The following is a 14180-nucleotide window of genomic DNA, read 5'->3' as shown; positions in this document are numbered from 1 at the left end:
TGCAGGACATTTACTTCAAGCATTGGTAATGGCCAGCTGTTTCTCCTTTGAGTCTTTTAGCATGTCCACCTTACGTTTATCCACATGTTGATTCGAGTACTTTAAACACTGGCTTTGTTCTCTATTGTAGGTCATGGGTTATATGGGACTTTTGAAATGTTGTCCTCCTGGAGAAAAACTAGAGAAGATCAACACGTTAAAGAGAGGACTGCAGCTGTATTTGCAGACTCCATGCTCTCGTTTTCTCTCACCACTGCCATGTACCTGGTCACTTTTGGAATAGGTGCCAGTCCCTTCACTAACATTGAAGCAGCCAGGATTTTCTGCTGCAATTCCTGTATTGCAATTTTCTTCAACTACCTCTATGTACTCTCCTTTTATGGTTCCAGCCTGGTGTTTACTGGCTACATTGAAAACAACTACCAGCATAGTATCTTCTGCAGAAAGGTACCAAAGCCAGAGGTATTGCAAGAGAAGCCTGCATGGTATAGGTTTCTTCTGACAGCCAAATTCAGCGAGGACACGGCGGATTCAGAGGAAACGAACACTTACGAGAGTCATCTTTTAGTTTGGTTCCTGAAACGCTATTATTGTGACTGGATAACAAACACTTATGTCAAGCCTTTTGTAGTTCTCTTTTACCTTGTTTATATTTCCTTTGCCTTAATGGGCTACCTGCAGGTCAGTGAAGGGTCGGACCTGAGCAACATCGTAGCGACCGCCACACGGACCATTGAGTATACAACTGCCCAGCAGAAGTATTTCAGTAACTACAGCCCGGTGATTGGCTTCTACATCTACGAGTCGATCGAGTACTGGAACACCAGTGTCCAGGAGGATGTGCTGGAGTATACCAAGGGCTTTGTGAGGATATCTTGGTTTGAAAGCTACTTAAATTACCTTAGGAAACTCAACATATCTACTGGATTACCCAAGAAGAACTTCACTGATATGTTGAGGAACTCCTTCCTGAAGGCCCCTCAGTTTGCCCATTTTTCAGAGGATATAATATTTTCCAAGAAATACAACAATGAAGTTGATGTCGTGGCCTCCAGGATGTTCTTGGTGGCCAAGACAATGGAAACCAAGAGAGAAGAACTTTATGACCTCCTGGAGACCCTGAGGAAGCTCTCTCTCACCTCCAAGGTGAAATTCATCGTTTTCAATCCATCATTTGTGTACATGGATCGTTATGCCTCTTCAGTGGGAGCCCCCTTACAAAACTCCTGCATTAGTGCTTTATTTTTGCTCTTCTTCTCTGCATTCCTGGTGGCAGACTCTCTGATCAATGTCTGGCTCACTCTAACTGTTGCCTCGGTTGAGTTTGGAGTTATAGGCTTTATGACCTTGTGGAAAGTGGAACTAGATTGTATTTCTGTGTTGTGCTTAATTTACGGAATTAATTATACAATTGACAACTGTGCTCCACTGTTATCAACCTTTGTCCTGGGCAAAGAGTTCACAAGAACTAAATGGGTGAAAAATGCCCTGGAAGTGCATGGGGTAGCTATTTTGCAGAGCTATCTCTGCTATATTGTTGGTCTGATTCCTCTTGCAGCTGTGCCTTCAAATCTGACCCGTACACTGTTCAGGTGCTTGTTTTTAATAGCATTAGTCACCTTCTTTCACTGCTTTGCCATTTTACCTGTGATACTGACTTTCCTGCCACCGTCCAAGAAGAAGAGGAAAGAGAAGAAGAACCCTGAAAACCGTGAGGAAATAGAGTGTGTTGAAATGGTGGATATGGATAGCACCCGAGTGGTTGACCAAATTACAACAGTCTAACTTGTTTGTTTGTTGCTTTTTTACACTAGGTCTTACTCAGAAAAGAAAAAAAAAAAAAGAAAATAAACCAGTATTGACTAAATACCTGGGGAGGGAAGGGGTTTGGAGGTGTTCCCTCCCCCCTCTAATCCAAATCCAGGAATATTCAAAGTGATGGGAGAAATTAAAGATAAATTTTTAAAAAGAGCTAGGGGATTGTACCTTGCTCAGCTCCTAAAACAGCTATTACAAGAGAATTTGCACACACATGGTAAGAGGGGTTGAATTTTAGACGCATGAAGTAAGATCTAATGAGAGAAGTTGGGTTCCTAAGCAGCCATCTGCATCGCCCGTACTGCAGATACTGCAATTATTGTTGCTAAACCCAATCAGATTGAAAGGTCAACTGTCAAGGCTGAAGTAGCAGTAAATGTTCGCTGGATGTAAAGGCTTTACAAACTTTCTGCAGAGCAATAACTCAAGTCAGTGAGTCAGCCCTTATAGGTCTTAGCCATCACATTTAATTTTTCTTTTCTCCCCTAATCTAAACATTTATGCAAGACTGTATAACAGATAGCAAACTGTGCTAGGAAAGAAGGCAGTACACAGCAAACAAACGCTTTCCAAACACTTTTATGTTATAAATCACTTATTTTTTTTTCTAAAAATAGCATTATTTTAAAATGTAAATCATCCCTTGTAACATTTTTAATCATGGTTTTATAGCTGTTTCTTTTTCATATAAAAACAAAACAAAACAAAAAAAAATCCCAGTGACTCTGTCACTCCAGAAAACATGTAATTCTATTTTATACATGTCTCGCTACTAGTTAAACATGTAACCTGCTTTACCAACTGTAACTTTGTTAGCACTCTACTAACACGTGTGAGTGGATCTAGCAACAGACAGAAGATGGTGTACTGAATATTTCAGCACCAAAATCCATGACACAAACCTCAAATACTAAACTGTCATCAAGAAAGTGAATGTTAGGGCTCTTTCAGTGAGAGCCTATTTCAGGCCATTCACTGGTAATGCACACTAAGAGGATTAGTGGGTAGTTTTACGTAATGTATAACTTAATCCCTCAATCTTCCTAGAGTACCTGTAAAGCAATAGACCTTGCAGCTATGGGCTCTTCCAAGAAACAGCATACTGTGAGAGTTATATGGAACGAACCGAAGGTTGGGACTGTGGTTTAGCAGCAGCAAGTCTCCAAAGAGCCCATATCTAAGGGGCCTATTGAAAACATCACATCTGAGGGAGAAAAAAAAAAAAAAAAAAAAAAGAAGTTAAAAAAATTACATTACTGAGTATTTTTGGAGCTGTGAGTTCTAAATCAATAATTCTGTCAGCATCTGTGATGTGGAGTAATGCAGATAAAGCAGCCTCTCTTTCCTCTTCCACCCCCTCCACCCTTACGAGCGCCAGGCTCATTACTGTAAGGTTTTATCAATGCAGCTGAACCCCGGTGGGGATACGTAAGCCAATTCTGTAGGTTTTGCTGAGAGTATTCTGCCTATATGTTGCCTGCAAAACTCCAGTTGCGGGAAGCTGACTAGTGTATCAGGTGGTCTCATGAACATACGGGCTGTTGCCCTGTCATGCAAGGTAAATGTATTGCAACCGGACTCCTTTTTGCAGCTCGTCCAGAAAATAAGAGTACTGGAAAAGTTTTCAGCAGCTGGAACGGGGTTTGCCTCAAGGACAGTCTCTGGAGGGCAAAGGGATATTGCAGGAGCCCTGGGGCTTGGGCCACTGCGAGCACTGCGGCTCGAGATGCTGCCTGTGTCATCCACATGGCAATTAGCACATCCAGGATGTGCTTCATTGCGTGAAAGTTCTCTTTAGTATCCAACCCCAGTGACCCCCAGCTGCCCTATGCAAAACCCACAAATGCTGCCTAGTGAATACTGATTTTCGAGCAAAGGGATACTTCTGGGATTTCCTTTCTAGCAGAAAATATGTAACCAGATATTTTACCCTGAAGCAAAATGTTACATACTGACTAGCAAAACAAGTTGACAGTGCAGCTGGCAACATTTACTTTCCCCTGGATAAGTCCGTTCTCTGACCAGAAGGACAGGAAGCTGTGTCCAGGAATGCACAGGCTCTTTGCTTGAGCAAAACACATTTGCTGCGGTAGCAACTGGGAAGCTGTAACAACAACTTCAGCCTTGGCAGACATCAGGCGGATACCTTGAAGACAGCCAAATGGATGTGAAGTGAGGGGAAAGATCTGTTTCCCCTGTTTTCTTTAGATTCAGGCTTGGGGTTTTCCAGACAAAAATAATTCCTTAAATATAGTTTCACTGTAGATTTTCTGTCATGGTCGTTATGTCATTTAAATAACAGTGGCCCTGTCTCCTGGCTGTTCGACAGGCAGCTGCAATAGCTTTTAAACTTCTGAGGGCATTAGCACATTAGTTGAGAGTTACAGAGGATTTGCAAACCACTTCTGGCAGCAGCAATCTACTGGCTTGTGGGACACCTGGAAATGGGAGATGTGTGAAAGGGGTTGTTTGTACACTTTGGAGAGGAATACATGGCAAACACTGATTTTACACCTCTGCTATCCCCAGTGCTGTCACTTGCAAACACCAAGCGCAAGGATGGCTGCCATGAAGCGCTACACATCTCATTGAAATGCATAGATAGGAGCACCTTTAAAGAGATGTCCAAAGACAAGCTTGTAGTTTCACAGATCTCTCATTAAATCTCAGCATGTGAGGCCTTCAGAGATCTTCAAGGAAGGTGATAAAAACGGTGATAAAATTGCTCCTGTATCTCCAAACCTGTCAGAAAAGGGATGTGGAGACACTCCTGTGGCAAAGTGCCACAGGACGTGCTTGGGTGCCCACAGAAGGCAGGGTGAGAAGTTCTGCAGCCCACCCCCTTGCCCTAAGGCAGAGCCAACAACATTAAATCATTTCTGAAACATGTTTGTCCAGCCCCTCCTTAAAAATATTTTTAAGGGCAGATTCCTCCCCTAGCAGTTCCCCACCAGTGCTGTGTTACCCCACCAGCAACTGGTGACTCCTGCTGGCTGCCCGGGACTGGGAGGGCCAGTTGCCGCACAGGGAAGGATGGGCCAGGCAAGAAACAGTCTCTAAAGGCTCCCCATGCCCTCAGAAGTCTGAAACAGAGCCAAAACTAATTTATGTACATGTCTCACAGTGTTTCACCTGAAGCCGCCGCTCCTCTCCCCACTTCCAGACTAACGTAAAGCCATGGAAATGTCCAAGGTGGACTCAGCCCAGATCCATGAGATTTCTGCCTGAATCTTGATGTGTCTGAGAGATGCACCAAATACTCCTTCTCTGCAGGTAGCTTGAATACCTCAACACGAACCAGAGCAGCATGTTCTCAAGGTTTCAGACTATGCTAACCCACTTTGGCCTTCCTCCCCTTTGACTTTTTCCTCTGGAGCAATTATCTTCACCAAAGTCAATTGGTCCTGGCTGCACCAATTGATTAATAGGTGTGGATGCTGTGCTCTGCTCTCAGTCCAAAGCACTCCCAGTGGCTAACTGTGCATAAGATTTTACCCTTATGGGTGAACCTCTGTTTTGGAAGACTACCTAGGCTTAAGCAGTTTTTTGTCATACTCTTAAGTGACTTTTTAGCCCAGGTATCACTGTGGTTTTGTTTGCAATATAGATGACCCAATTTTTGTATAAATCCAGTGAGTAACAGAGTATTATACACTGTCAGGCACTGACTAAAATTTAACAGCAAAAATTTTGACTAAGACTAACAAGAACATATAGGACTGTAGCTCATTGAGCACATATATCTTCTACAAACATTAAAATTTCCATACGGTAAGGTATGGTGTACAGTATATTTTTACTATGGGGTAAAGCATTGGGAAAAAAGAACCAACCTAAGCGCATATGATTGTCAATATCAGTCCAGCTTTCTTGTAACATAATTCCTAATGTTGGCTTAGCACAAGTTCATTTTCAATTTACAAGTACTCCAATTGGAGGAAAAAAATAAAGAGACAAAAGTTGGTATAGCTGGAATAACTTCTCTTTAAAAAATTAATTGATGAAACCAGAATTTTCTGTCCAAAGCTTTAAATGAAAATGTTCTGTTTAGATTAAAATAAGAGCTGTGAAGGCTGAGAAAAACCTGTCTGGCAAAGAACAAGAGTTTCTTTTCCAAAGACAAGCAAACACATATATCACAGTCAACTGCATGAACCTGGAGAGAAAACAGCACCAAAGTGGCCTGAGGTTACATTGGCCATGTGAGGATTCGCATCTGCTCTCAGAAGCTTTCTGAGCCAGCGCTGAATTCAGGTAATACGTATACTGTAAATTGAAAGGTGTACTTTTAAATGCTTTTCTCTAGGCCGGCTGTCCTCCTATGAGCCACCAAATCCCACCTAAACCAAGACAAAAGAAAGTGGTGGCATGACTAGGCAAAGTTCAGGAGAGTCGCAAGAAAAAACATGACTTCTCTTTAGAATAGTGAGAAAGCCAGAAACAGCTCTTTAGCAAGTGGGTTTTGTGGGACAAGAAGTGGTCGTTTCACAACACAGCAAACTGATGTTTCTCCTATTTGGCAACTTCGAAAGTAGATGGTGTGTTCAAGGAGATGCGGGACCAGGAAGCAGACTCAACAGGAGTTAGCCATGGGTTGGCCGGGGACCCCCAATTACTGTGGGTACTCCTAAATGATCAGGAACTGGCGGCAGGATGGGAGCACAGGAGGGGCAGAGGCAGCTCTGCTGTGGGGGTATTGGGGACACCAAACCAGGTGCTGTGGCGGGGACAGTCCCTGTGGCACCATCCCACAGCCCAGCCCAGCGGCTCCTGGGGACAGGCACAACCAGTCCTCACATCGTGACACAGCTGCTGGGTTGTGCTGAACCAGGGCATGAGCCCCGTGAGGAGCCACTTTTTGGAAGGCCCTGATCAGAAAGGAATTACCCAGAGCCTTCTCCCCACCTGCCTTCGCGGGTGTTGAAATCCCAATCCATACAAATAAAATTGTATAATTAGCTACCTAGGGGTGAAGTACTTCTTCCATGTCTTTATCCCTACTCTTATCACTAAAATGACTTGTCTTTTATTTTCTTATCCATATTTTGAAATAACTAAGCCTTCCTGGGGTACACACTGCTCTGATGAGAAGGGGGTGTGAAGGGGAGGGAGCACCTTCCCCTCCAGAAAATTGGGCAGCATCTTCTATGCACAACCAGGCTCCACACTATTGCTGCAGAGCATCTCCAGAGGACCCAGTCCAGGGCAGCGGCTGGGGAAGCTTTATTTCCCTTCACCCTCTGCCCAGTCTCATTACAGAAAAGGGAGGAGCTTTAGCTCCAAATTGTGGTGGAGCTGGGTTCCCAGGGAGCCCTTGTGAAACCCATCTGCTGCCAGGAAAGTACAAGGCAGAACTGCCCAAGCATGCCACCACTTGCCCCACTGCTGTGGTCCTGACACAGCTTCCTGCCTGGAGAGAGGGCACCTCAGCATCACCTTATGCTGATTCTCAGCCACGAATCAGTCTGATGGAGTTGCCGTTCTGCAAGTCATCACCTTTTTTTAATTTGGGAAAAGAAAAAACAAAAGAACAAAGAATTCTAGGTTGTTGAAGCTCCAAGAAGTCTTAATCTGTGTGTCAAATAAATGGCTTGCAAGATGTCAGGGGTTTTTGTTTGGGCTTTTTCTAACCTATTTTTACTATTTTTGTATTAATTTAGGGGAAAAAAATTGTATAATGATTCTCAATGTATAGCATAAGCCTAAAATAAAATGGCTGTCTCTCTCTTTGCTTCCTGTGCTCCCAAACTGCTATGGAAGTCCCATGCCATGACCAGTCTAACAAACTGATTCACCTGGCCTAACCCAAATAACCAGGCTGTGCATCTTCTCCAGTTCCCATCAGCAAGGGGTGGTGGAGCAGTTCAGAGCCACCTGCTGCAGCACAGAGCTGATGACATCCCAAAGATGAAGGGCACGCTGCTTCTCCAGTAGCTCCTCTTGTCCTAGGCTGCAGGCTGCCCAGCAGCAAACACAGGGAAAATGCACTTCACATTTCCATGTTATTGGGATCCCTGCCATTTTGCGGGGGGTTTCTAGCTAATTCAACAGCAGAACCCCTACCAGAGCAGGCAAAGCAACAGCTAAGGTAAAAATCACAAACTGATTGACCAAGAACTAGTGTTACCTGCTCAGACAAGAACTAGACCTGGTAGACAGACCTGAAGTATTACTATTGAACAAAATTGCTTCTATTAAAAATTTCCTTACCAACACCTTAGCCCCATCATCACTGAGAGACCCATCTCTCCTGTTCCTCAGCAGAACCACAGCCACCGCCCCAGGGTCTTCTGATCACTGTGGTCCATCATCTTCTTCCCACACCCAGACAGACCACCTGTTTACATGTTTTCCCACTGCTTCGAGGAAGGGGAGCAGCACCCCTGCAGGCCCAACTACTTTGATGGAGAAGCAAGCCACTGCACTGAGTGACAAGGGTGATAGTTACAGCTGCTGTGTCACTCCTGGTTGTAGCAAAGAGATAGAAATCAATTTGCTCTAAAAAGCAGGTGAGCCAGACCCAAGCCCGAGTCACTGCAAAGAGCAGCAGGCCTGAGAGCTGGTGGGCTTTTGGCTGCCAAAGGCTTTCGGTCGCTTTAGGTTAATGGGAAGTTTGCGTCTTCCATTTAAAGGTGACTCGTGTCACCTGTTATGGCTCCTGGACTTGTCCCTTCCAGTTGTTCTTTCTTGCGTTGTCTTAAATCCAGGATCCACAAGCACTATTGACAAAAATTCTGGCTGAAACATAAAATCAAATTATATCCATTTTCTAATTGCTAATCTAATGTAAGAGAGGCTACATCTAAGCATCGCACAGGAACTAAAAAGAGCAAAACTCCCATACAAGGCTGGTGCGCCTCATTTGTCTGAATTAGCAAGAGCTGTTCATACAATTCTCCATAGATCTAATTTACAAAAATCAGGCTTTCCAAATGTGTAATCAGTATGTTTTATTCTGAAAATTCATCTATACGTATACCTTCAGAACAGAGGCATGGTAAGTCTGATTTTTCTGTTATCATGGAACACATTTGAGTCCAACAAATGTTCATGAACGGCACGTCTGAATTCCATGTGCAATTCTCGCACAGCTGCATAGAAATCAGCATATGCCATTCCAAAATGCCACATTTCCTTCTTTGTACAACTAATTTGCACACCAAAACTAGGCAGGCTTATGGGCTAAAAAGAGTGAAGTGTGCTCACATATTAATTCTGTAAACATTAGTTAAACTTATAATTCTTAATGGCAATATAGAACTTATTGAGGAGAACTGGATCTGTTTTGCTGATTTCACTTTATTGTCAGAGAATAACTGAAATAAGTGCCAAGAATCTAGCTAGAAAGGACTGAAAAACAAGACATCTAACAGTCCATTAGCAGAAATAAAAGTTCACTTGAAAATTTGTAGATACAGGAAATATAAGAATCATGATAAAGACCATAGTAGCTGGGTACTCAGAGTATATACAATAGAATATGTTATAAGTGAATGCAGAATATTCTATTCTGATTCTTTTCAGCCACATTCAGTGCCCTTAAATATGTTCTGTTCTGTGAACAGACATGCTTTTGAGCAAGACTGACTCTTATCTTCCTGGAAATTACTGAATTGAGCAGGTAAAGTTTGCTGGAAACAAAATTTTAAATGTATACAAACAATGCCAGAAAACACAACTTGCAAAAAAATATGCCTTCACATACTGATTATATCTCATAATAAGCAATCTGTTCACCGATGCTACAAGCAAAAATTATTTTATATTTGTCAGCTATATTCAGAAAAATGAGATGCCCCACTAATATATATACAGTGCATACACCCCCATACCAATTATGTATTTTTTATACACCCTACTTACATTGTCTCCATATAAAGAGGAGGAAAGTCCAGCCCAGAAATGTAGTTAGAAGTTGGTAAGAAATGTAGGAAGAAAGAACCTAGCTGCAGAAATGCAGAGCTGTTGAGAAAGGAAAATACTCAGGTTTTATTGTGTCAGACAGATGGGAGAGAAATTATATAAAAACTGAGTTGCAAGGGAAGGAAGGTCTAAGGCAGAACAAGGGGTGAGCAAAATAGGATGAGCACACATAAGATTTGCAGCTGTAACGTATATTCAGGCTGTCTAATAAAAGGCAGGGTCTTCCCATGTGCAGAAAATAAAAATTCACAGCTGCCTAATTATGTGAATTCAAATATAGATTAATTACCTCGTTGCTTTGGAATAAAAGGTGGATATCATTCATAATCTAATCTGAAGCCCAGAGCTGGAGACTTTAGCATGATATATACACAATATCATACAGAAAAAGAGTACAGTCAGATAGATTCAGGCTCATAACTTACTGAAATATAACAAATGGACCCTCACTCTATTTCACCATTACTCTTTCCTAGAGAAGAGCAGCCGACTTTTGATGTTTCTGAAATATCTATACCTTCCTGATAAAATACTCCTCTGTTGGAGGGATTTTTTTTTTCTTTTCTTTTGAAGATGTGATCAGTTTTCTTTCTGGATAAAGTGAGGCCTCAGGCAGATTATGTACAGCGTGAAGTGGCAAATACTGGCTCTCTTAAGGTGATTCCTGAGTCAAGAACATCTGCAATCGAATTTCTCTCTTTTCTTTCCTCTCAGTATGCTATTGCAAGCTGTTCCAGACTTGCCTGTTGACAGTTTTACCAATCAGTATACTATATCCCTGCCTGCAAGAGAGGTGGTATTCTGCTGAGCCTCTCCTGGTGTTGTCTCCAGAGACAGTGGCCACATTATAATTTCAGGTTTATTCCTGCTTATTATCTCCTCTGTTGGGAGCCATTTCTGCCAATGGTTTGGATCTTACTGGAAGAGTGGCTACAGCAGCTGTCACAGGAAAGCCAACAACATTTTTCTGCTCTGACACACCTCTGGTACATACAAGTGACATGACATATTAGATCTGGAAAGGAGAAACATTCCAAGCTCAGTTTCAGAACATTTAATATCACCATCTGTGTGGATGCTATGCAGTAGATTTACAATACAAAAGTTGCAGAAATTAGGAGAGTAAAGAGAGAGGATGAGAATACCATTTAAGCTAGTCATTCGGCACCCTCCAAACCTCTCCAACAAAGGAGGAGTTATTGCCATGCAGTCAGTGGTGACACCAAACCTGAAGGATCTAATTTACAGGAAAAGGTTAAAAGGATTGCGCTTAGGAAAGGGAAATTTGGAGCTGAGATACATGACTTCAGTGTTATAGCAAGGATTGCTTGCATCGGTGAGTTCTTTTTTCTTGCCTAGTGTGTGCTTCAAAAGCCAAGATTTCAGAATACAAAATGTTTGAAGTGAGAAGCAAATAACAAATTTATGGAGAACATTTCAGAGGCAGAAATTACAAATACGTATGGGAAACGGGAAAGTCAAGGGAGGAAAAAAAGCCGACTCAAATGAGAAATGCCTGAATTTATTGTAGAGAACTCCATAAAAAACCTGCACAGGAAAAACTCCCAAATGTACTCACAGCCCTGGAGAGCTCTTCAGGTGGTCTGTTCCAGCACCAGGCTGTAAATAAGTAAGTCTTAGATTATTGGCAACTGCAACCAACACAGCTTTAAACTGTGGAGCCTGGGTGAAGGAGAAATGGAAAAAATGATGGGAAAAAGTACTTTAGTGATGCATTCTTTGTGTACATCAACACCTTTCCACAGACTTCATGGGCGTTACAGCTATTACAAAACACTTGTTTAAAGCACAGCCCATCATGTCACAGACAACTGTTTTACTTCTCCCTTTGAAGCCAAAGGCTGAGTTTTGTTTTGTCAGTCCTCTTTCTGAGGCAGACAGTCCATCTGACACCACCTGAGTGACCAAGGACTGGGGACACAGAGGCAAGCGTGGGCCAGCACAAGTGTGATGGGTAACAACCCGTACCTGAGCCACTGCAGGGCAAAGCTTTATTACACCTTCATCAGACAGCCTTCCAAAATATGGCATGCATATCTTTACCATTCTTTAAAAGCTTATAAGAATAATTGGCCTCTCTGGTTCTCTGTAGACACTCGAAGATGTAGAACCGCTATGGATGCCATCCAGGCATACTTAAGCTTGTGCTTTTCCACTGCTTGATAGCCCTCAGCCTTTGGTTTCATGCCACACAGCCCATCTGAGATTCATATTGCAGCTTTTATTGAGATAACTGTTTGGTGAAAGACACTTTGTTTAGATCAAACAAATATTTTTAAATATGCACTGTTTTTTCCACCTCAGATAGTTTTCCACACCTGCCATCTCTATCCTCTGTTGATACATTTGGAAATGGAGGTGACCACAGTGGGAAGAAGAGAACTGGAAAGCAAGTGAAAGTCCCGTTATTTTTGTTAAGTGGCAGCTGATTTTATGAAGCTCAATTACCAGTGATTTTGTTAACCTCATTTTACACTACCGAATTTTCAAAAGGTGTTTAATATTCCACTCCTAAGCCAAGAACTATAGGTTTTCAGTGTAGTCTGAGCAGAGTATAACAGCTGGCTTCAAAACGTTGCCCAGTGGAAGTAAGACATCAGAAAGGGGAGGAAAGGAGGCTAGAGTTGCTGGATTTGAGAGTTTCAGCAGAAAATACTGGGGTTTCTGTTTTAAAAAAGGTTCACCTTTCTGCCTTTGTTCTGATGGGAAAGTCTTGGTGAGTCTGAAAAACTCAAAGTGTATAAAATAATTTACAAAAACATCTGTGCAGGAGGGGAGAGGCAGAAAGTGAGTTACCTCTGTAGTGTCTCAGCCTTGTCACGGACCCAGGTAACAGCAGTATGTCCAATATCAAAGCAGTGGGGTACCGGTGTTTGGACACAATTGTTTTATGGAACAGTAAAGTGGTAAACAGTTCCTCAGGAAGGCAGATAGATACCCACCAAGCTTATTTTAAAATGCTGCCAAAGGGAAAGAAGGTATTGAGCTCTAACTCCACTGGCCAGGGAAGATGGGGCAGAGGAACCACAAGCAATCAGCCCTTCACAGAAAGGCACTAGCAAGTGAAAACAATAGCAAATGTGGTACTCACATGGAAACACAGATTTGAATGCAGAATCAGCTAAACACTACCAAAAATCCCATGATCCAGGAAAAATTAGGTCAGGGAAAGATCGTCAAAGTCCAAAACCTCTCGGTAGTTTTTAAATTCTTGTTATGGCTTATGTATAGTGTCACCAGTTCACCATTCAAATCCGTAATTGCTTCTTTAGACAAAGCTCCCATCAATATACATTAAGTCAGACAAATATAAACCATACATAGGTGGTCAATCATAGATCCCAAGTAGGCAAGTGTCATCTCTTACAGCTACCACTATTCCTAAAATACATATGAAAAATACATATTTTTCAGAATAATGGGAAAAATATATACAAAATTCTCACCTACCCGAAAACAACAATTTGCTTTAAGGAGGACAAACATTGCAAAAATTGTTTCCAGCAAATACTTTTGTAAGCTCTAAATGTGAAGATAAAATAGCTCTATTCAAGCCTTCTGAAGAGAATTAGAGAGAACTAACAGGACAAAGTACATGGAGTGTAATTTAAAGAAGTAAGCAAGAAAATCATGACCAGAGTAAGTCTATAAAACCTTGACAGTTGACCTTCACTGGCTGAGGATGGTAAGTGGTTTGGAGAATCAGCATTTCATCAAGTGCTTGAGTATATTTTTACCCCTATAAAAATATTAACCAGCTCTTCAGGTAAAAACTGGTCATGCAAGGTTTGTCCATTTGCCTGCTCTCAGTGAGCATGAAAAGAATCGTATTCCTAAATGAATCTGTGATCTCTGCTGACTTTGATTACTTCAGATATATCTCTGTTTATTGCCAAGGGGAAGAAAATCAGAAATAAAAATGCTCCTAAGCTTTAATACTTTTTATTTTCTTGAGAATCCACTCTACCCCTCCCATTGGCTTCTTCTTTTGCTATGCCAGTCCTCTCTTATGAAATTCTCCAATTTTGGCCAATTGGCTCAAGCGCTCCCCTAATACACTCTTGCAATCGTAAGCACTCAGGGGTTCCATTAAAAGGGTGGCTGGATGCAGCTTCAGGACTAATTGTATCCTATGAGTTATAGAATTATGCACCAACAGCTAAAAGGACACAATTACGAGGTGAACTATTGTGACACACACTGTGTAACGTCATACAATCAAATGCAATGTTTAGTAAACATGAACCTCTTTGTCATTTTGTATTTATTTATACAGGTTTAAAAAAAATAAAGCACACATTTAAAAATATCCCTTTCTTTGTTGTGTCTCTGCAGCATTACGCAACTTCCTGGCTAGGCCAATGGGTAGGCAATGACTCGGTCAGTGCCCAGGGGACTAGGTGTTGACTAGCGGGGAA

The 14180-nt window shown here is 42.0% G+C and overlaps 1 protein-coding gene across 1 annotated transcript in view; it reads left to right on the top strand.

Annotated features, from left to right (window-relative positions):
- Window positions 1-7552, top strand: part of PTCHD1 (patched domain containing 1) — a 39829-nt gene extending 32277 nt beyond the window's left edge. The window contains exon 3 of the mRNA XM_065071167.1: window positions 131-7552. Within this exon, the coding sequence (XP_064927239.1) occupies window positions 131-1785 (1655 nt within the window). The 3' untranslated portion in view covers window positions 1786-7552. The remainder of the gene's footprint in view (window positions 1-130) is intronic.
- Window positions 7553-14180: the final 6628 nt, after the last annotated feature.

The sequence above is a fragment of the Columba livia genome, chromosome 1 (assembly GCF_036013475.1).
Source record: "Columba livia isolate bColLiv1 breed racing homer chromosome 1, bColLiv1.pat.W.v2, whole genome shotgun sequence".
Lineage (NCBI taxonomy): Eukaryota > Metazoa > Chordata > Aves > Columbiformes > Columbidae > Columba > Columba livia.
Note: the sequence above shows the minus strand (reverse complement) of the source record. Positions and strands in the feature narration are given on the sequence as shown.